This window comes from Electrophorus electricus, chromosome 7 (assembly GCF_013358815.1).
Source record: "Electrophorus electricus isolate fEleEle1 chromosome 7, fEleEle1.pri, whole genome shotgun sequence".
Lineage (NCBI taxonomy): Eukaryota > Metazoa > Chordata > Actinopteri > Gymnotiformes > Gymnotidae > Electrophorus > Electrophorus electricus.
The window spans coordinates 7696247-7718566 of NC_049541.1; the positions used below are offsets into that span (position 1 = coordinate 7696247).

At 41.6% G+C, this 22320-nt stretch overlaps 1 protein-coding gene across 4 annotated transcripts; it reads right to left on the bottom strand.

Moving 5' to 3' along the window:
* Positions 1-292: 292 nt before the first annotated feature.
* On the bottom strand, positions 293-22116 carry xrn1 (5'-3' exoribonuclease 1). 4 transcript variants are annotated; one of them, XM_035528345.1, is made up of 42 exons: positions 21889-22116; positions 19967-20199; positions 19634-19731; positions 19248-19357; positions 19055-19165; positions 18671-18756; positions 18158-18245; positions 17674-17842; positions 17512-17579; positions 17100-17234; positions 16843-16860; positions 16606-16675; positions 16303-16408; positions 15621-15710; positions 14317-14473; positions 13557-13676; positions 13089-13258; positions 12720-12837; positions 12523-12618; positions 12188-12291; positions 11957-12088; positions 11511-11673; positions 11154-11267; positions 10966-11064; positions 10591-10706; positions 9476-9712; positions 9179-9314; positions 9035-9091; positions 8685-8817; positions 8450-8519; positions 8133-8328; positions 6257-6352; positions 6050-6142; positions 5884-5952; positions 5109-5186; positions 4588-4719; positions 4237-4387; positions 3596-3747; positions 3197-3310; positions 2821-2920; positions 2084-2217; positions 293-1950 (listed from the first exon to the last, which is right to left on the bottom strand). In XM_035528345.1, the coding sequence occupies exons 1-42, from the start codon at positions 21961-21963 to the stop codon at positions 1657-1659; spliced, it is 5088 nt and encodes a 1695-aa protein (XP_035384238.1). In that variant the 5' UTR covers positions 21964-22116; the 3' UTR covers positions 293-1656. The 4 variants fall into 4 exon arrangements, with proteins under 4 accessions (XP_035384238.1, XP_035384236.1, XP_035384237.1 ...); XM_035528343.1 differs by having other exon boundaries at positions 2084-2241; XM_035528344.1 differs by lacking the exon at positions 16843-16860 and having other exon boundaries at positions 2084-2241.
* Between the last annotated feature and the right edge of the window lie 204 nt (positions 22117-22320).

The following is a 22320-nucleotide window of genomic DNA, read 5'->3' on the forward strand; positions in this document are numbered from 1 at the left end:
ACGGTACCCCTAGATACGCGATAGCGTTGGCGTGTAAGAGGTCACGCGTGTAATTCGTCTCTTCTCAGGATTTAACCCGATAGGTTTGAAGGTACGTTCAGGTATTCCACAATGAAGTACTTGACTAAGTACTTGAAGTCACATCAGCGACCTCTCAAATGAAACAGCAGTTATTTAAAGCCTGATGCTTTGACCGAAATATGTCTAACAAAGAAACAGCTTAATATGGAGCGGAGTACATCTCGACTGACAAGCACCGCATTGGCTGTAATAAGCCGAAAGGAGATGGGAAAATTGTAATAACAAAAGTTTTATTAAATGTCTATTTACACCACATCCCAAAGAGGAGGTGCCGTTTACATATTTGTACTTATTTGTTTAAATTAGCTACCAAGTTCATTTCAAAATAACACTGCACACAATTGTACTTTGCTGTTAACATTAAAATGGACACATGCGATGGGCGAGTTATAAATTTGCTGAAAAAAAAAAGGCTTGCACAAGAACAAAATTAGTGTGTTACACCAGAAGGGCCTGAAAAATGTATCATTATTTGTAATAGGTCCATTTTTAAAATGGCTGACATAAAATCCATGGATTTAAATACAAAATTTCATTTTAAAAACTGAACACAATAATTAAATCTCTTCCACTGAAAGAAAAGTGAATCAAGTAAAAAAAAAAAACCTGCCTATTTATGAATAACCAATGGAAAACATACAGGAAAAAGTCCTGCTAAGAGATGCATACAATTTTACTTTCATCAGCACTTGAATCCAGAATCAAGCAACAAACAGGGCCCAGGTTTCTGTTCCAGGTTCCTGCATTATCAAATTAAAATAATCTTAAATGTTCAAACTAACCCTTCCTCTATGATGACAATGTACCACAATACCTTTGATAAATTAACTCAGAGTAATTAAGTCCTGTTAAATCATTTCTTCTCAGGATAGAGCCATGGATAAGTTTATATACCATGTTCAAGTGCAGAAAACTATTATAGAGGCAAATCTCAATTCAAAGAATTTAGTGGAGGAGAAAAAATTTGATCAGTTTCTGTGAAATAATGGCCTTACGGATTTGACTTTGATGTATTCATTTCTGAAACCAGGTATTAGTACCTGCATTTCTGCAATGTAACACTTCTATCGGCAATAATTAAAACAAATACAAGACTGTTGTATCAAATTCCTGTTTGTGTCAAATTATATATACTTTGTTTACTGTGCTGCAGTTACAAAAATAATTATTAAAGTTGAAATAGTAAAAAGCCAGCATTGAAAAATAAGCACTGATCTGAATAAAAGCACAGTTTCATAGTGAAAGAAGCAAAATGCACCCCCGCGGTGAATGTAAAACATTTCTTGCGATCGTCCCATCAATTTGGGAAGATGACAGACATTTTTTGTGCCAAAAGTAAAGAAATAAAAGATTAAAAGAGGGGCTTTCAATATAATTCACCTGAAACAACCAAAAACAAAATTGCTAGAGTACCTAGGAAATATACGATCTGCCTTGGAAAGATGGAAACATGGAGTCCAGTTTTTTTTTTTTCTTGATTGCTTTTTCACCCAATTTAGGATTATGATCTAAAACAAAATCTCCATAGTAAAACACAAGAGCTCTAGGCAAAGACAGGTGGCATCACAAGGGATCTCAGTCCACCACTTTGGCAGCCTCGAAATTGACGGCAAGTTTTCTGTGTTTGCGTTTGGAGGCTGAGGATGGTGTGTGGGGGTTGGAGCTTTGCTTGGGTGTTTTGGGGGTGGTTGGTGCGAGTTTCTCCGAATGCTCCTGGGAGCTGGTGGGTGGAGGTGTCTTCGGGCCAGACTGGGGTGCTGCAGGTACGGTGGCCAAAGGGGACGTCCCACTGCCCATGGGTCGGGCTGCATTCGGCTGCTCCTGCCTCACTTCCTGGTTCTTGCGGCCTGAAATCCGTTTCTTAGTTACCTGGAGGGATGAAAAATTGTCACTATTAAAAGCAAAATACCAGGAAGTTGTGTGTGATCTGCAAACTCAGTGTGAATGGCAGTGCATTAGTATAACTGCATTTAAATATGTGAAGCCAATTATAAGCTCTTGCCTGTAGGGGAACAAACTGGTTGTGAGTTCCAATGGGGGCAGAGGGTGGAGGACCATGTGCTCCTGGGAATGTGCCTCCGTAGAAAGGCTGTCCCTGTGGAGCTAGTTGTACGCCCCAGGAAAAAGGTCCATAGCCTTGTGGGGGCAATAAAAGACCACCTGTATAAAATATGTTTAAATCAGCAACAAAAATCCACAAAAATATATGTATAGTTTCAAGCAACAAATGCAGAGGTCAAACACAACATGATGTATCCTTCAAGCAGTAGAATGTACAGACTCTACTGCTTAAATATTTGCATTACTAGTTATTAGTTAGTATAAATTTGCAAATCTTGCTAAATTTCTCACCATTTGTGGGGCATGGGACTTGGTACAGTTGTGCACATTAAGATTAATAAATAGCTTTGAAATAAAAAGAAATGCGATATATAAAAGCAAGCAGCCTAATGCTGCTAATCAGCACTAACTAATTTTAGCCAGTGTTGCTGGAAGACCTTTCTGGAGCTGTAGGTCAGTTCTGTAGGCTAATCACTACGTGTACTGGAGAAAAGAATATCACATAAGTAAAACACATGCTAAGGTGTCAGCAGTGGCAGAGTGGGTATATGAGCATAGTTTGACAAACTGCACCTTACAGCATGAGTTGGGTTTAAAAAAAACAAACAAACAAACAAACAAAACCTCTCAAAAGATATGACTGGGGAACACAACTGAACACAACTATTAAGCACTGACCAGCAGGCTGTGCAAACATGGCGGGATGAGATGACATTGGCCTCACTGGCTGCATTCCAGAGAACAGAGCACTAGGCAGGGGGAAAGAGCTCACGGAGTTCTATAAGAGACAACCAAAGTATTACGAGCATTAGGGAAATCGTGACACACGTTGTATACCTAATAAAAGTGACCAGTGAGTGTAAATACAATATAGATGTCTCTAATAAAATAGCTTTGAAGGTAGGCATGTTCACAAGATAAGTACAGTTGAAAACTCTGCATCCAAGAACACAAATATCCCTGGCATGGGGTCAGGACCATGAGGCAGGTGAAGCTAGTGCTTTCCAACTGACTCATAGTGTATGTATAAACCGTTAGGCGGCAGGATGGTTACCAGACGCTGGAGGGCAAAGAGGGCGGCTTTCTCTTTCGCCTCAACCTCAAACTGGCAGTGGGGCCCGTGGACCATGAGGCCATTGGACAGCTTCACCTGGCACACGGTCAGACCCTGCGGGGGGAGCCCAGACACCGGCCCAAGAGACCAAAAAAGAGAAAGACAAAGGGAGAGCAAGAGTCAAATTTCAAATCTCAGCAATGAAGAACAGTAGGCATTGTAATCCTGAACAAGGCATAAAACAGAGCTGATGAGTGACAATAGTTGCTCCCCCAATATGTCATTCCCTGGAGCAGTCATAAACCTTTGCCACATGCCAATTAGGTACCACACCATGATGGTGGATTTGGCTCTGTGGAATCTGAGGCATTATGGACAGTATGTGTACCGGATGCTGACCTGTCTGTTGCGGAGAAAGGTGAACTCGGGGGGGCCCATGCTCAGCCCCACACACGCGCGACCAAGTTCAGCGGCCATGCTGGGCATCAGAGGCGGCAGAGCAGCCAGTGGTGGACCTGGAGCTTCACCCTGAGGGGTGTTGATCCTTGCAGCTGGGGGGAGTCACAGAACGACCATGTTTACTAGTGCTGCCCCAACAAAAAGACATAGGGGGCGCGCACACACACACACACACACACACACACACACACACACACACACACACACACACACACACACACACACACACACACACACACACACACACACACACACACACACACACACACACACACACACATCACCTGATTTATTAAAAACACAAATTTATTTGAAACACTTGTGGCCCAACTGTTGTCACACAGGTGTCTAATACACTCAGACTCATTACTAACCGCCCTGGCACTTTTGACAGTGCTGTATAGAGATTGGTCAGCCAACCAAATAATTAGTGAGCAGTGTTCTTTAGTCACTAAATGCACTAAATGAATTGAAACAGTGGTAGCAAACAAACTTTGCATGGCAACAGATGGCCTATAGCATGCAACTGGTAAAATATAAATCTGTAAGGATACCTAATAAAATCAGCCAAGTTTACGTACCCAGCTTTTTAGAGGAACGTCTTCTGCTCTGCTGCTGGGCACCAGTGCTTGTAGAATTTTGGCCTGTGCTGAGGGGGGTGGAGTCAGGGGTAGAGCTAGATGTCCCTGAACTGTCAATCTTCAACATTTCCTTTAGCATCATAGTACCCATCTGCCCAGAGCGCCATATAAACAAAAGAGCACCATTCCATTAAGACAACAAACTATAGGTATTTGTCTCATTTCCTAAAACTAAAACAGAACATTAAGTGATAAAAAGATATCTTGTCCTGCATCATTCAAACTATTCAAGCACAATAACTGTCCCTCAAAAGCTAGGATGAAGAGAAGAGAGTCTCATTCTGTACATACCATAGCGAAGGATTGGGGAGAAAGGGGCTCTCCTGTTTGGTCCTTGGAATCATTCTGAATAGTTGGCACTGTAGGTTCAGGGTCCTTAGAGATCTTCAGATTGGCTATCAGTTCTTCAAACTCTGCAGAGACCTGAGACAGGAATATTCAAAGTGAGCTAATGGACAGGATTTTGTGCCCGTTTTACAAAACCTATTGACTGCCAGACGGTTACAAGCAGTTCCTACATCATTATTCTGGATAAACTGGCCAATTTTGCCTGTTACTTTAACTGTTAAATTACTAAAAATAATTAGAAAATTCCAGACTAGATTTGGATTTGAGGTCAAGATAGGAATACCTCTGTCCTACCTTAATGAGTGAAAGATAATATGTTTAAATCAGTGGTGGTGATTTTGAATAACCAACATGCAGTGTTAACCACACAGATTTGATGCAGCTCAACATACCTTTGTGAGTGCCAAGTGTCCAGTCTAAAGATGTGGATGGTATACAATGCATAAAATGTTAGATAATCATACCTTGTCTGAAGGATTTTTTGGCAAAACAGCATTTAAATCTTCATTCCTCTTCAGTAGTCTAATACTGCCACCTTGACCCTAAAAATCAAACATTGGGATCATTATTCCAGATGGAGCAGTTGGTGGCTAAAACAATTCACATTAAGCCAAGCTAAGCACATCATCGAAACCATCATAATTTAAACCACCAAGAGTCACAGGATCAAAATGGCTAGATTTGGCCAGCTATAACACAACAGAATACTACCTTCAAAATAAGTTTTGTATTTATAATGCAATGATGTAATGACTCTATATTGTTCAGAACATTCAGTGCAGAATCTGTGCAAAGATCTGTTTCTTTCATCATCATTCTGATTGCAATCCAGTCTACAGCTGAGACTTCTGGGAGATGCAGTTCAGTTAAAGCTCAGCATATCTCTCTGCTCCCTTTTCTGTAGGTGGAAAATCCAGACTGCCTCCGCCATTTTTAATACGCTATGTATGTTTTATTGGGTGCATTTTGTTTAAGAGCATTTTGTTTAAGAGCACATTTAAGTGAATTTCCTACTTTCTAATACTAATTGAAAAACCTATGAAGGGCTGATGAGTAAGGCTTACTGGAAGCAAATAAAACACTGAACTTTGCTGTTGGGGAAAGGAATGCTAGGATTACGAAAACTGTATTTTAAGACTGCAGTTTTAAGATGTGCTTCAGGATATTACACAACATGGGAATGTTATAAGTGTGTTTAATAAAACACAGGGTTGCACAGTGTTGTGCTTTGCAACCTACAGATCTGCTGGAGGAGTTGCTGCTCTGTTGGCCCTCAAGTTGCTTCTGCTGTCCCAGTGACCCTTTGCTCTGTTATGCATAAAACCCGAAAAGTCATCAAAGCCACGTCGCCGCCGACACACACTGGCATATGCATGATCACACACACAAAAAAACACCCACTCACGTGGTTTTGCCAATGAGCTGGTGGCTTCTGAGGCATGCCTGAACTCTGCAGGGACTGCCATACATTACTGAATTCCTCCTCTTTGCCAGAGTCCTAGGGAAGCATGCGAATGAACACATGTACATACACACATGCACACAATTACCATATGCACTGAACATACATTGTCTCATTAAATCTCAAACTATTCACCACTTGTTCATTTACCTTCTGTTGGTTTTTCTGGCTGAGGGCCTTGTGAGGGGAGTGTGCATTTCCCTGAATGTCAGCCACCCTGAGACCAAAGCTTTGCCTGCCGTTTTGCTGCATGAAAAACATGAAAACATTTTTTTGTAATACACCCTCTCTAATGCACATCCAAGATAGGTACAACTAATAAAGGAGCCAATGAGTGGAGGTGAAAGTTTCTAATATGGGTGATGGGTTTGCATGTTATATTCACAGAGAGACTCTGAAAAGGTCTCAATATTCAAAATTCTCAATATTCTGTGAGAACCAGAACATGGAGTACCTTAGAAGTTCTTACATCCTGTTTCACAAAACAAATAAAAAATGGGCCCTGCTACAGGTGCACTTGCATGTAACGGAGCCAATTTCTAGAGCACGTACAGCAAATAGTGTTTTCTACAAACACCACTAAATACAGCACTGAGTTCTATCAAGGTCTCCAAATACAAAGCATGTTAACATCAAATCTCAGACTACATTCTGAAATGGCCTATAGTGTGTTCACACTATTGCATCATCTTTTAAATGTCAAAGTAGCAACAAAAAGAGATAAAATAACTATTGCCAAGCTTGAGCTTACTTCTCTCTGCTCCTATACTCGCTCTACAGCTTCTCACAACTGCTGATACGATATCTAAGGTAGCTGTAAACCAAGACGGCCTTGAGGAAAGACAAAGACCCCTAGAGGTATGCAACCAAAGCTCAGATAAAGCCGCAGAAGAAAGGCACAAGGGTGACACCAAGTGACTCGTTCCTCTGGAAATACTTAACAGCAAAACATTTGAGAAATGAATCTCGTCAGAACTGGACTGACAAGCCCAAAGACAACTATCTATTTTCTTCTATAGATAAACTGATTTATATTTGTACTAAAATATTCATTCATTCATTTATTCATTCTTCTTGACTACTAAATGAAAGGAGCTTACTGCATAAGAAAAAATATAGCACTCACATGCATTAATTAACCTCCCACCACAAAATAAGCAATAGGTCCTCGTTTTTCACCTACTACTCTGGATAATTCCTTAATTCATATTATACTTCAAATCCTCCAGCTAGCCTCTTTTCTTTAATTTTTCAGCTAATTATCAGCTTGTTCCATGAATGCATTGTCAAGCAATGTGTCGCAACCATAAACCTTTCATTTTTCAGCCAATGCATATTTCCCTTTGCTGTTATGATTAATAAGTATGACATTTGCTTTTATCAGTATTCAGTCTCTACACACAGCTTTAGCTGTCCTCAGCACACTTCTTTGACAGCATGAATAATGAATAACTTATGAATGCCTCATGATCTTGTCAGTAGGAATGAAGCACACTGGTATATTTAAATCCCTAGTCTCTGAAGGCTACAATTAAACATCAAATCACATAAAATACCAGTAAAATGGCATCAGCTGTGTGATATCTTTAAGACTGTGGCATTTTCGTCACTGCTGATAGCAAGAAACTAAGATAAGCTTTTGCTTCAACTGGACTGGATTTCTATAATGGTCTTATCTGGGCTTCCTAGACATTCCTGATGCCATTCATGAAGTTCACTTAGGGCAGTCAGGAGACACAACCTTAGTGAACAAACAGGACCAGCAATCACAATAAGTGCTATTGCTCCAGCAAGTTCAAGCAATACTGTAAAACGGTATTGGGACACAGCCTGAAAGACTTCCATCAATCAAACATAAGAGTGTATACTCAGTACAATGGAATATACAGCATCTCATATGGAGGCTCAAATTTCTGATTCATAAATTGGGCATGTATGTATGTATGTGTGTGTGTGTGTGTGTGTGTGTGTGTGTGTGTGTGTGTGTGTGTGTGTGTGTGTGTGTGCGCGCGCACGCACGCCTTACCTGTGTAGGTAAGAACAGCGAGCGTGGGGAATGATTGAGGCCGTCCAGCTGGTTTTTGTGCGTGCGCTGTGTGGAGGAAGCGGGCTGCGGTTTGACGACGGCAGTAAGTCTATGAGAGCTCTGCTCCAGACGGCCTCCATGACTCAGGTTGATTAAGGCACAAGGGGGCAGCCTGTAGCCTCGACCTGCAGAGCACCTACACACACACACACACACACACACACACACACACACACAATCATTTAAATGCAGTGTTTAGGTACTGTGTGTGAGCTGACACGTAGGATGCGTGTAATTGAAGTGTATATATGCTCCACCTGATAGTGAGTCCTCCTGGAAACTCCTCATCAAACAGCACTTCATAGAGCACTTCAGCCTCCCGCTCAGCTGAAAGGGGACAGAGCCCACATGTGGAAATTCATATACGGCGCAGCCTCTATGATATCGCTCATTTGTACAGACAAATTAATCCATGTGTATGCATACACATGTTGCAGAGTGTGTGTAATTTTACATCTTTGTAGCGTGTGTGGCTATGTCCATGTTTTCTACCTCCTTTAATGCCGATAATTGTTCCTCTAAGGCCGAGGGGGACAGAGAAACTCTCTCTGATGTTGACAACGCGGTCAAACAGGTGATATTCAGCATCTGGGTCAGGAATAACACCATGCTGCTGCTCCAGAGGCTAGACAGACACACACATACACACACACAGAGAGTTAGGAACAGTATGTGTAACTCCTTGCTGATTCTACAGACACCCAAAACACAGACAATACACACAAGACAAACATTTTTCACAAACTCTGAATTTACAAAAGAGGATATTATTGTTTTTTATTGTTAAAATGTGTGACAATTTTAATATTTTCTGAGTTGGCATTTGACAGAACCGCACTCACCCGGAACAGCAGATGTGGCTTCACAGTGACACGCATTTTCTTGCTACTCTTCTTTGCCTGCCAACCAGAAATTGGGATATGCGATGAACAGGCACAAAATACTGACAGTTGCTGGGTTTGAGTACTGCCCGAATTTGTTTTCACCTTGGATTTCTCCAGCTCTTCCTCAATCTTCTCCACAATGCCTGCATCCAGAATCTGTAGGTCACATGATGCACGGGAGGAGGAGCTAACAGGGTGTGTCTTCAGCCAAGCAGTAATCTCCTGGACTTTTTCAGCCCTTTCAGAAACACCGCCCCAATTTGGAATTACATCAAAGCCCCAAATCTGATGCATTATTATTTTATGTTTTTCTACGTTTGGTTAGTCAAAAACAAGTATACAATCACATCACTGAGTTCTTTTAGAAATGTAGGATGGTGTAATGCATGTGAGCTTTACCCATTCTCATCATCTCCAGGCCAGATGTCATCCTCGTAGAAGACATCATCATGGCTGTTCCTGGCAACAAAGTCAAACACCTCAGAGAACCTCTCCAGGTACTCATCTAGCAGCTCTTCCACAGCAGCAGAGTACAGCCACTCCTTCTCGCTCCGCTTGGTGTAGCCAGGCACCTCCTCATTCTTCTTGTTGAATTTGAGATTCAGGCCTACATTGGCCCTCTGCTCTCCGTGAGGGCTACACAAAAAGAGAAAGTAGTAGTGGAGTTAAAGGGAAAGAAAAAAACCCTGGCTCAATGTTGTAGAATCAATTTGATTTTATTATTCACGTTACTGCCTTTTTAAACCTATGGTTATCGAATTCAATTAACTTCTTGTCCAGTTTAACAGTTGTACTCATGAATACGGCCATGAATAAACACACTTTTAAGTGATATTTTTTCGTAATCCAAGGACTCATATTGTTTATGCATCTCTATACTGTCATTCCTATACGGTCTATACGGTCAAGGGTGACCGACTCTGAAGTCAACAACTAAACACCAGGTGTTCTCCCTCTATCTTTGTATTTAAGTCAAGACTAAAAATCTCAAGACTAACTAAAATCTCAAGCGTATCTAACTTATTTGCTTTTGGACAACACAACCTTTTGTGTGCTTTAGAAAATAAACTGACTTGATGTGTCAAGTAAAAGAGGGTGATAATCATGATTGGTGAAGACATCATCATGCTACATGATATTTATAATGACTTTTAGATGTTCTGAAATTTGCTAAAAGTTTTGAAAAGTGAAATAGCAAACCCATAATAGCATCCAATCAGATACTTGATACTCAGATAGCGTATGATATCACTGGCTGTTGACAGGCTCTCTGTTAACTGGCCTGAATCTCATTTTATGAAACATGGGAATCTGGCAAACCGACCAATTACAAGATATGCTCAGAAAAACATACTTGACAGCATAATCATAAATGTGTACAGAGCATCCCTAACTAAGTGAATTATAGCTTCAAAGAGAAAAAAAATGGAAATGGTAAATGGAAGTCATGACCAAAACTTGATCTGCAGTATAGATTTTGATTTTGGTATTTTCTGAATGAGAACTTGACTGACTTTTTTTTGGATCCTCTCCCAATGAAGATGCTCCCAGAAAACCTGGAGACGAGGTAGCTGGTGATGCCGAGGCGGGAGGCCAGGACGTAGCCGGGGCTGTACTTCACCGAGTATTTCTAAGTGAGAGCCAGTTGAAAGAGCATCACAAACACTTAAAACAGCTGTCACTGCTTGTACATAAATACAAGCTTTTCAAACAAATAGCAGGATTGGATCGAATATGCAGAGAATGAGAACAAGGTGTAAAGGCCAATCCAGGGGCATTCTAGGTGAGAACATTGTCATGGTGAGGCACTGTGAATGGCAATTGCATTCTTGGGAATTTGGTGGCAGTTACAGCTGCTGGAGGAATGCTTAATATGCAGGCAAACTGACATGCTGGTTCTGAATTAAGGTATCAAGCTGAGGTTCGCAGGGCACAGTGAAGACCACCCGCACACGCCCCTCACTGGTGACATCAGTGGAATCTTGTACCTAGGCCAAAGAGGAAACAGTTAAAAATCTACAACAGTTTGCCATTATTTTAGAACCAGCAGACTGTAAGATAGCTTGCCAGTACTCACCTCTCCCATGGCTCCGTAATGGGGGTTCCCAACTATAAAAACATTAGTCCCCACTGGAAACAGCTCTTCAAGGGTTTTGAAACGAGCCAAGTTGGAGTCAAAAGCCTTGATATCCTGAAGGAAAGACGATGCTCCACATGAACACCATCCATACTGTTGTAGTTATACCAGTTAAATAAATTAACATTGTTCTTTTCTACCCCAAAGATCACATGGCACAGGGTATTCTAAATGCCTTTACAGAAGACTCCTGTGTTTATGTATGGAAGTCAAGTGCAGTTGCAATTCTAAATTGTACCTGTAGATGACAGACATTATCCACTTTGGCTTCATAATAATATGGAGATTTAGGGTTACCTTGACAATGGTTTGGTAGGCAAAGGGCAGAATCTGCTTGGCCCACTGCTTCTCCAGGTGGACTTGTCCGTTCTGACCAATCACATACTTCCTGCCAGTCAGCAGCTGCCCATACAACAGGACATCTGTCTCATTTATAATGATGCCCTTGCGCTTACTATGGCTGCAGAAAGAGGCAGGATTGGAACTCAGTCCCTGCATAAGGCTCACCCAAAAGACAGCCAGGGTCCATATGCATGGCATTAACTCTGCCAATAGCACTATGTACACCAGGCAACCCAAAGGGTGCTCTCGCATGCAAATCACAATATACACACACAGCATCCCATTAATAACTCCTGAATTTACAGATTTAGGAAGTGCAAAATACAAAAACAGAGCTCATGAACAGGCGTTGATGGCATCATGGCAGTGACTTAACACAGCGAGGAATAGGCAAGGCTTACTGTTCAGTGATTCCCTGCACATCCTTGACCCAGTCCTTCTGCTCTTTGTCATTCAAATAGATCACTTTAACAGGAGGAGGAGTGCTGTCCAGATACAGCTTCTGTACTCCTGGTGGCTCCTCTAAGAAGAACCTGTGGGGAGAGCGAGTTAACTGACTTACACGGGCAGCGTCATTGCTGCTTGGCTCAGGAGAAGACAAAAGGGTAAACAGCATCCTACGGTTGCCTTACTTCGACTCTCCATCAGAAACGACCACCACGCGCGCCTCCTCCAGGTGAGGCCAGTTCACAAAGACAGACTTCCCCAGCACCAGCGCTGCAATGTCCTCGACCACCTGCATGCGAGAGCAACTGTTATGCTTGTGCATTGCTAGGAAAGAACACTACACACAGACACGTGCACATGACCGTACACACCCTACAGACCAACACATATTTTGGACTATTCATGAAACTTCAATAAACAAAAACAAACTGCTAAAAAAAAATTTTTTTTAAAGGCACAACAGCTTCTGCTTGAGGCTTTTCAGTCTGTTGTCATAACAGTAAAAGGTGTGGGAGCTCACCGCCTCCCTCTGCTGGCTGCACAAGATATCCAGCATCATGTTTTCTCCCCGGCTGCTCTGCTGAAACACCACTACGCCGCTCTTCTTCTTATAGAACTGAGAGACAGAGTGTGTGCTTATTAATATCAATTATGATCAGATCTAATAATAATCCCTATTAATCTTGCAATAATGAGTTAATATCTGATAATGTTTACTTTATGGCGGATATGCTGCAATGTGGGAAAGCCACAAAAATACAGAGCACTCCTGTCGATCCTGCGGCCCACGTAGTCCTGAGACACCCGCCAGGCATCTATGGGGATGGGCGTTACCCTAAACACACCAAACACAACATTAGTCACACAGTCCTCCAATTAGGAGGACTAAGACAGATAATCATTAGTCAAAGAGGAAAAACATTAAGTAATGTAAGTGGTAGAGTATGGTGTTATGTTTAAGTTGTTTACAAATATGTAAATATGGATGAACAAACCTGCTGGTAATAATAATATGAATTAACTAGAATTTAGAACACAAATGAAAAAATGTTTCAAATGGTGCACTGCCAAATTGTGGTGGAGTACCTTGCATGGCAATGGATAATATTGGGGAAGAGGTCAGGGAGGTGCGAGACGTAGAGGTAATCCAGCTCTTTATCATAGCAATACAAAGCACACTCTGTGTGCCTGTTTCTGCCCTTCTCTGCCTTGCTCAGATGATCTGTATAAGGTTCCATGGCTGCCAGCAACCGTTTCTGACACACACACACACACACACACACACACACACACACACACACACACACACACACACACACACACACACACACACACACACACACACACACACACACACACACACACACACACCACTTCCTCATTATAAAAATAACTAATAACACTAGCACTACTGCTATTTATAATAACAATAATTAAATTGCATAAATATAGAGTAACCCCCCCCTAGAAGGTCATTTTACAGAGCATCAAACAAACCAAATTTACGAGGAAAAGGAAACCTTAAAAGCGGGGAGACGCAGAAAGTGTATGTACCTCATCGATGAAGGGGATGAGGACCACGGCCTCCCACTCATGCTGTTTGCCATTGAGGTCTGTTTTAAAGTCCAGTGGGTAGTACTCGATGATGGGGGAACTCTGGGACATCATCAAGTCCTAATCAACACAAAAACAAAAGGGAAGCAGTTACAGGTAAACACACGTCACACGTGATACCTGTGCTACCTGCATGCCTGTGCCCGTCTGAGAGGACGTATTTTGTTTACAGCGGCATGCAGTGGCATGGCTGGTTGTTTTTAAAGTTTGGGTTTATTTATTTTTACATTATAGTTTATTTACTTGCAGCAGCAGTGAGGGGAGACATTGCCAAAGCTTAAGAGTTGACAAACTAGGTGCAGAACTAAAACCCTTATGAACTTGCCAGGTTTCCATTAATATTAGCTCACAGAAAAGATAAAAATGCATTAAAATGTTTGTTCATTTTGAAGCTTTGCTAATGAATTTTCATTTCCTGCAGAAGAAGAAACAAGACCAAGTATATTGCCCAAGTACATCAATATTTTTTTTTTGTTTGGCTTTCTTGAATTCCAGTCTACTGACAGACAATGGTCAGAATATACAGGTCAAATTAAAAATGAATAAAATGACAAATTTCCACTGTAGTTTTTCACATTTCAAGATTCCAAGTAATCCTCTAAAACTAAAGAATTTGTAAGATATTACAAACCATAAACATTTTTTTCCACATTCCTTACATGAAATTCTGACTTCTGTTGCATGTATAGTTCTGTGTCACCTGGTAAGATTTTGGCAAGAGGTCTTTGCTGGCCGCAGGCAGGACAGCCAGGAGCTGTTCAAATGGCATGAAGGGTTTGCCCAGGTCAAAGGTCAAATGGAGGTCAGCAATTTTACGTACATCAGAGAGGAAAGGTGCATAGTGGTTTGGGTAATACCTAAAACAAAAAGGAGTAAATCATACACATACACCCCAAGATTACAATAGTGTTGCGTTTTCACTTTACTGTCAGTCAGCCTCCTCTCTAGTGTCATTTCTGGTCTCCTTCTCTGTGCAGGAAGGTTTCACTGTCTTTTTGCACATTCTAAATAAACTAAAAAGTGACAAAGCCTTTTCTTCCACTTTGCTCTCAGACAAGAAGGTGCCAAGAATTAAAGTTACCACTGTCTTTTTGTTCAGTCAATTTCAAATCAAATGTTCTTGGCAACCAACTACACAGTAAATGAAGACTTCACTTTAATAATATTACATTGAGTCACTCTACAAGTGAGGATCTACTTTGCATGTTTGTATTGGATAGCTGCTTCAAAAATCACTTCATCTGAAGTAGCTTTTGTGTCCACATAGTTAAATATATTTTCCTTTTTTCCATCATGAGCTGCCAACATGTTTTGGGCCAATTCTCACTCAACATTAAAACTAATAGTATATATCCAGATAACTAAATCCAATTCTCACCTTCATTTGTTTCTTAGTAAAAACATTTGACCTGCAATAGTTTTAGTTTAGTTTGCTCAAATAAACCTGACATGGTTTATTTTGTTATGGTGTCACTCCATTTCGCTGGCCTTTGATTGCTTTTTTAAGGAAAGTGCCATCAGCATGTATAGCTACTCTTTCCTGCCTCTAACAGGAGCTTGGCAACCAGAAAACAGCCATTCCTGGGAAAGCTAGCAGAAGTGTGGGTGGGGTCAGTGTGGATCCTGGGGTTGGGGTCAGGAGTAGTGGGATAGGGGCGGGATGTGGCTTCTGAGGATTTCCACATTATTTCTGTGATAATTTTCTTGGCATTCGGTTTTGTGGAATACCAGTCCTGCTAGCAAAGATAAGTAAATGCCCAACTCTCAAGGACTGGAACATTCCAATTTCCCTTTGAGGTTTAATAGTGTTAGTTCTTATCTTATGCTGACTCATTTTTGCTTATGTAGTTTGAAGGTAGAGCAAAACTCACCAACACCAGGTATATATACTTTTATCTGAATTATAAGAATGTTACAGTATAGTAATGCCAGGTATAATATGGTGCATAAGGTATATAATGTAGGGTTTATGATGAAAAAAGAGTGTGTTTGTACAGTTCTCACCAGCTCCAGGACTGAACTCCATGGTAGTAGTAATGTAGGATCCACTGGATACCTTCCACATAGCAGCATGCCTGACTGGCCAAAAATTCACTGCAGAACCAAAAAGAACCTTTGAAGACCAAGTTCCATCTACCTCTAGATCCATCCATAATCTGTGACTTTACAACAAAACATGATGTTCCTTTCCCATTATTTACCTGCTATGAGGGACAAACAAAAACACACAGCTCCCTTTTAAACAATGCTACATAGAACCTGGGCAGGGGGCATTTCTTGAGGAACCTAAAGCTGAAGTATGAAATTGAATCACTGAGTGTGATTTCTAAATCCTGTATTGAACTGGATGCACAGTGCTAGTATTTTATAAATGGTTTGCAAACATTAAAAAAATACAATATAAAGCAATCAATAGAATATAAAACAATAAATCATCAATCATTTTTGTGTACATGTACTATGAGCATAAATCCTAGACATTACATTCATCTTTTTAAATGGTTGTTCATATTACACATCACAAGGCAAATCACGGTTACAACATGCAGCAATATAATCACGAGACAGCATTTTCTACATTTAGTCCATGTCTTAGACTCAACAGCCTTGTTCCACTAAGAGCTAAATATAACTTCATGTTCATGTGGGCTACTGCATGCAGGAACACTTTAAAATAATAACTCACTCAGAGACAACTTCCACACCCATCTTGGTCATATAGTATGTCCGCTTATACTGCCGAAACTCCGCCTCAAACATGTCGTCACCCTCACCGTCCTCCTCGACACCTTCTGTTGCATTGTGGGAAAGAAAAGATGATGTATAAAACATCACGACTGCCTTTTCTTAAGGACTACAGGCCAATTCTAAATGTGTTCATAATACAGGTATGCCAGGTTTGCAATATGATCAGAAGGACATGATGTCCTGCTGGTAGGAAAATCAAAATCACACCTCTGTGTGTGTGTGTGTGTGTGTGACTTTGTACCTCTGCTTGAAGCACAGAATGAGTCCCTGCTCCCATCCAGAGCAGCAAGGCAGAGGGAATCTTTGGACGGCTGAAGGGAGAGAAAAGCAGAATTTAAAGCAGGTCAACAGTAAACTCCTACTGCAGAAAAAGCAAACCAAACCAGGTCAGTCCGGTAAAAGCCACAGCACAAAACATGCTGTTAGCAGAGAGAATGGATGAAGGCTTGGGCAAAACCAAATGAGAAACGAAACTCACCGGCATAACGATGGAGTGCTATTCACACAGAATAAAAGGAAGTCACACACACTTTGGCCTAGTAGTGCACTCAGCATATTTGGAAATACAAACCACCAAGCCCCCCCCCAAAAAAAACAAACGCATATAAAAACAGTCAAAAAGCCTAACCAAAATACACAACCCCCACTGAGCTACCAGGAACCCCAGCGCACTGAGCTCAGAATCATGTCAACACCATGGATGACGATGCAGTGCAAGTACTCAGTAGCACTCACCTTGATCCTGCCGCTGTCTTTCCCCACGGCCTCCTCCGCTGCAAGGCCGGCGGCCTCGTTGAGGTACTTGTTCCCCACCTTGCTCTCAAACCACTTCAGGTCCACGTACACCTCGCTGAAGTGCTCCCGGTCAAACTAGATATAGAGGGAACACTGCATCAAAGTTGCAAGTTGCATCGAACTATGATCTAATGATCCGATTTATTTCTTATTTATCTATTTATTTATTCCTTATTTTTTATTTTATTCTTTTAAGAGGGCCCTGCTTAAAATGAGTCACTGATTTATGCAACCTTCCATCCCACAGAAACAGATGTTAATAAGAAAATATAAAAATCTCATGCACACTTCTGGCACACGCAGACACATGCAAGTGCACACATTCCACACACACACTTGTGCATGCACCAACCTCGGACAGCTTCTCGAGGTACTTCTCGAAATGAGCCAGGTTCAGATGGCCGTTTTCATTCAGGTATCCTAACAGAGGCCACACAAAGGGGAATAAAAGTTACCACTGGCGAACACTCGCACACACACACACACACAGGCCTGGTGGGAAGAGCCATCTCACCCCCGAGAGTGGGCAGGACATTGATGTAGGTGCGGTAGAGCAGAGGCAGAGCGTCATGGTTGATGTGCAGGTTCGGGAGATGTGGGATGAAGTCGTTGCCCACCAGGAAGCCCATCAGAATCCAGTCGTCTATAATGCGCTCCAGGTCATACTCGAATGAGATTTTGTCCTGAAAGTGAGAGGGTAGCAAGATGTTCATTCCTGAGAGCTTAAATGAGCCTAAGTGAGCCAAAACTGAGCTGTTAGTGACTCTAGCCCATTATCACCCACTAATCTCTATTCCTACATTATGCACAGACAAGTAAGAGCTACAAAAAAAAAATAAAAATCACAGATGAATAAAAATGAAATAAATAAATTGCCATTATGAACTGTTTTTTCCAGTGTACCAGTGTTGATATGCAGTCAGTCTTGGTGAAAGGCAGGGGTGGGGGGTGAAGGCATTCCTCTGTGCGTGATGGGGACTTGCAGCGTAGCTACTCACCCTCAGGGCAGAGAACTCGTAGTCTATGTACTCCCTCATAAGGGAGAGGTGCAACAGGTGGAAAGTGGTCTCCTCTGGGGCTGTTATTCTGCAGCAAGAAAGGAGCTGGTTAAGATCATACTTACCTTTCACTTTTAAGCCTTTGCCAGAAAAAGTAAGTACAATAGACAATGAGAATAAAAAACACATACACAGCTAAAACCAACTATGTACACTTACCTGTGGTAAGGATGATAAATTTACATTTACATAATTTAGCCAATGCTCTTATCCAGAGTGAATCACAATTTTAATGAATATGACATTGTGTGCACTCCATGAGAGTCAAATGCCATGACCTTTCTGTTACTAGCTCCATGCTCTTCTGATGAAAAATATACGCATGCATATATAATACAAATATACACAAACAACAAATAAAACCAGGAATTCCAACACAAATACAAGAACAGAGACAACTGCCACCCCCCTAAATACACACACACACCCACCCACACAGCCACACCCACACACCTCTTCTGAGACTTCTTCCCTCCAAAGCGTACCTCCTCTCTGAGGAGACAGAAGTGAGGCTCATGGCTGGTAAGGCCAAGCATAATCTAGAGAGAAAGGGAGATGGAGAGATGGAGGGGGTGGGGAAGGCGACAGAGTGTCTGGCTTAAAATAGAGCAACATCAGGCCAGCAACACTGTTTCAGTACTCGTACACGCACGCCCTCGGATGTAGGCACTCACGCTCATGAACACGCGCGCTCAAAGACAGGCTCGCGCACAGACGCCCACCCACTCTCACATACATGCGGGCACACACACCTACCCTTGCACAAACACACTCTCCCATTCACATGCATGTGTGCATGCAGCTGCAAGCACACACACTCACACACAGTGCACACACCAGGTCAGCGTCTAGGCCGTAGAGGCAGTGTCGTGTGTTAGGGTCGTGGCCCAGATCAGCAATCTCTGAACGAATGAACTCCATTATCTTGTGCTCCCCTTCTCCAGGGGTCTGCAAGACAAACCAGTATTAACCACAATGAACGCATCTCCCTTTCTCATGCATATGACCAAGGTTCAGTTATTCTTCTCACCTCATGACCAGACAAATACACCCTGACCCCCTGCCACATTCTGTCCATGGACAGCTTTTTGTGCACAAAGTATTTCAGCTGCTCCTGTAATCTTGCCATGAATTCTGTTCCTACAGAGATGAAGATGCAGATATCAGAAATGAATCCAGTACATGCATTGAAATGTATCACTCCAGTGCTACTTTACAAATGTTTTATAATTTGCTATTTTGTCTCAACACTTTCATTCATACAGATGTGAGAATCTTGGGTGATCAGGATGTTTGCTAACTAGTAAATATGTTTCAGCCATAGACTTCAGTGAGCAATGTCATTATAAATGGCTGTCATTCTGTATTAAAGGAGAAGTACATAGGGTGTTAGTGGCAGGAAAGCTGCATACAAACCAGGGGTGATGCAGTTGGAGTCAAACCTGGCCTCTGTGGGTAAAACCTCGCCCTTTTCCAGAGCCTTCTTTATTTTGTCCTCTGCTTCTTTTGCAGATCTAAACCAAAGAAAACAATAACAGCTATAAAACGAGCATGCAGAATGGGGTGTGGCGTTGCTCTCACATGTAACACATGGTGAGAGCCTGAACAGAATGACAGAGTTTGATGCAAAAAGATCATACATTTACCATTCAAAATGCATCACAAAGACAGAATTCATTATTGATGTTGTGATTTTGAAAGTGACTGTTTGGGGTCTGTGGGGTCATACAAAATGCATTGACTTCATACCTGAACCTTCTCCCGCGCTGCTGGTTCATTTTGGCCCTCGGGGCGACTCCGTCCACCGCCATGAAGAACACTTTCCTGGGCTTGACGATGCGAAAGAGCACCTCCACATAGTGGAAGATGTCAGCGAAGATCTTTTCCTCTGAGATTCGGAAGTGCACATCCTCGTCGTTGGGATGGGAGCACTGGTGGATGATCCCATTCATGTCCAGGTACAGATTGTCAAACTCTGGGATCTGTGACAAGAGAAGCGCAAGTATGGAATTAACCTGAACTGCTTGTTTTCCTCCCTTCTCTTTATTTGCTGTCTTAATGACAGAAGTCGGCCCCTACCCACAGGAGTGCAGTGCATGAGAGAATGTAGGATAGATAGGTGAACCTCCGATCCCAAAGGGCCAGACTCTAGCACGATGTGGTGATTTCCCTGTGCCAAAACACCTACTGAATTTGGCAATTAACTGATAAGTTTAATCAAGAGTGTTAAAGCAGAGAATCATTAAACTGTGCTGGACTCCAGCCCTACAGGTCTGGAATTTGACAACCTTGATGTAGTAGAATATATTTCTTCAGTGCACATAAACCCACAGTTTCCAAAGTAGGCTCATTTACACACCACAGTCAGTTTACTGAAGGACAGTATTAGAGCTAAGCATTGTCTATATGAGCAAAAGCCCTTCAATGGCAAATAAAAAACAGTGCTGTTAACACCAGAGTGAAACTATCAATTTTCGCAATTGGGAAAAGCAAAGGTCTAATCTGCCTTATCAGCAAAAAGCAGAAGCTACTGCAAGAGCCTGCACTAGCTCTCCCTTTCCTAAAAGGACATATTTCACTGGGTGAAATCTGACATTGCTGGTATTTTGATGTTCCACCAATTACTGAAAACATTTTTTTGTTTATACTTACTCACTAGTAACTAAGAACGCTGGATATCTTGTGATAAAAAATTGTTATCTCGACATAGTACAGGAAAAACAGGTAACACATGGACCTTCTGCACTTTCGTACTAAAAAAAAAAGCTGTAGCCTACTTACGCAGCTCTGTAGCAGGTAACGCCTTATTATGGCAAAGCAATACATAATTTCGTGTTGTTTTTTGGTCCAAAACGAAAAATTATATATTTGCACGTCAAATCAAATAGACGGTTGACTTCGTCAACTCCAAGCTGAACTATACCAGGAGCGACGGAGCAAAGAAACTATACACTTTAATGCTGTAGTCTGTTGATACGGCAAGCAATTAATACCGGCGTGTTCCCATTTACAGTGCAAACTAACCATAACATACTGGTGACTGCAGTGGATGTAAGTTAAGGAAGAAAATGGAACAGCAATACAAAATTATGTGGCCAGCTAGTTAAGCGAGGTGAGAGCTGCTATTAAGCTAGCTAGCTAGGTAAGGTATACTAGGTTAACTAGCACCGAGCAATTCTGCGACGTGTTATACTGATAAAATAATACGTGTTGCAATCAAGTTAACAACTAGAAATGTTAGCTAACTAGCTACTGTAGCGTTAGCTGTCCCATCTAGCCAACTATCACATCTTACTCGTTAGTTAGCTAGCCAGCAAGCTAGCTGCTTACTACTGAATCACTTGACTATTCCTTAAATTAGGTTAAGTCAGGTTAGCGAACGCTTTAATTGAGCTAATTATACTACTAATTCACGTGGATATTCCTTAACCTTAGCGGGTGAAGACGCTAACCTAGCTAGATAACGAGCCAACTATAAGCTAGCTTTGTCCAGTCGGTTATATCAGTGACATATAAATAGAGCAGCAAAGTTAAGATTGTTCCACGTCGGGGTAAACTCTCCCACCAAGGGCCCTGTTACATTTACACACAGTGCCACTCTGGAGCTAAACCTGACTCTAGATCAATTTAATTGGCATTACAATCAAACGTAAACCAAAGCATAACGTTACCTGGTGCTCCTTGACAACTTCACTCAGACAAGGATATCGCTCGGAAATCCATCGGTAAAATTTAGGCACCCCCATGTCTATAGTAAAATCCTTAAAAAGGACAAACTAAGAGAAATCTATTGAGAAAGAGGTAAAAGTGAACAAACTTTCATAAGTTGATATTGCTATGTGGAGCACTAGCTCTCGATTATGGTTCTATAGCAACTTAGCGATAGCTGTCCGTGCAGAAAAAAATGTCCGTACTGAACCGCTGACGTAATGATCTGTAACTACGTTCAGATGAAACAGGATATATAATTATATGAAATGAAAGACAAGTGAATGATTCTGTGGGGACTTTTATAAATAACGTTAAAAATATTTGTACTACATAAAACATTATGCGTACTAACTCTGGAAATTTTCTGGAAATTGTGACTAGAATTGTGCATC

What these genes read in the sequence shown, in the direction of transcription:
- xrn1 (XM_035528343.1), bottom strand. Translation starts at nt 21,963, where the DNA reads ATGGGGGTGCCTAAATTTTACCGATGGATTTCCGAGCGATATCCTTGT. An exon ending in ACCTCGAGAAGCTGTCCGAG is followed by an intron (nt 17,235 to 17,511) that starts GTTGGTGCATGC and finishes CTCTATATCTAG; the next exon opens with TTTGACCGGGAGCACTTCAG. An exon ending in CCTACCAAACCATTGTCAAG is followed by an intron (nt 11,268 to 11,510) that starts GTAACCCTAAAT and finishes TCTTTCCTTCAG; the next exon opens with GATATCAAGGCTTTTGACTC.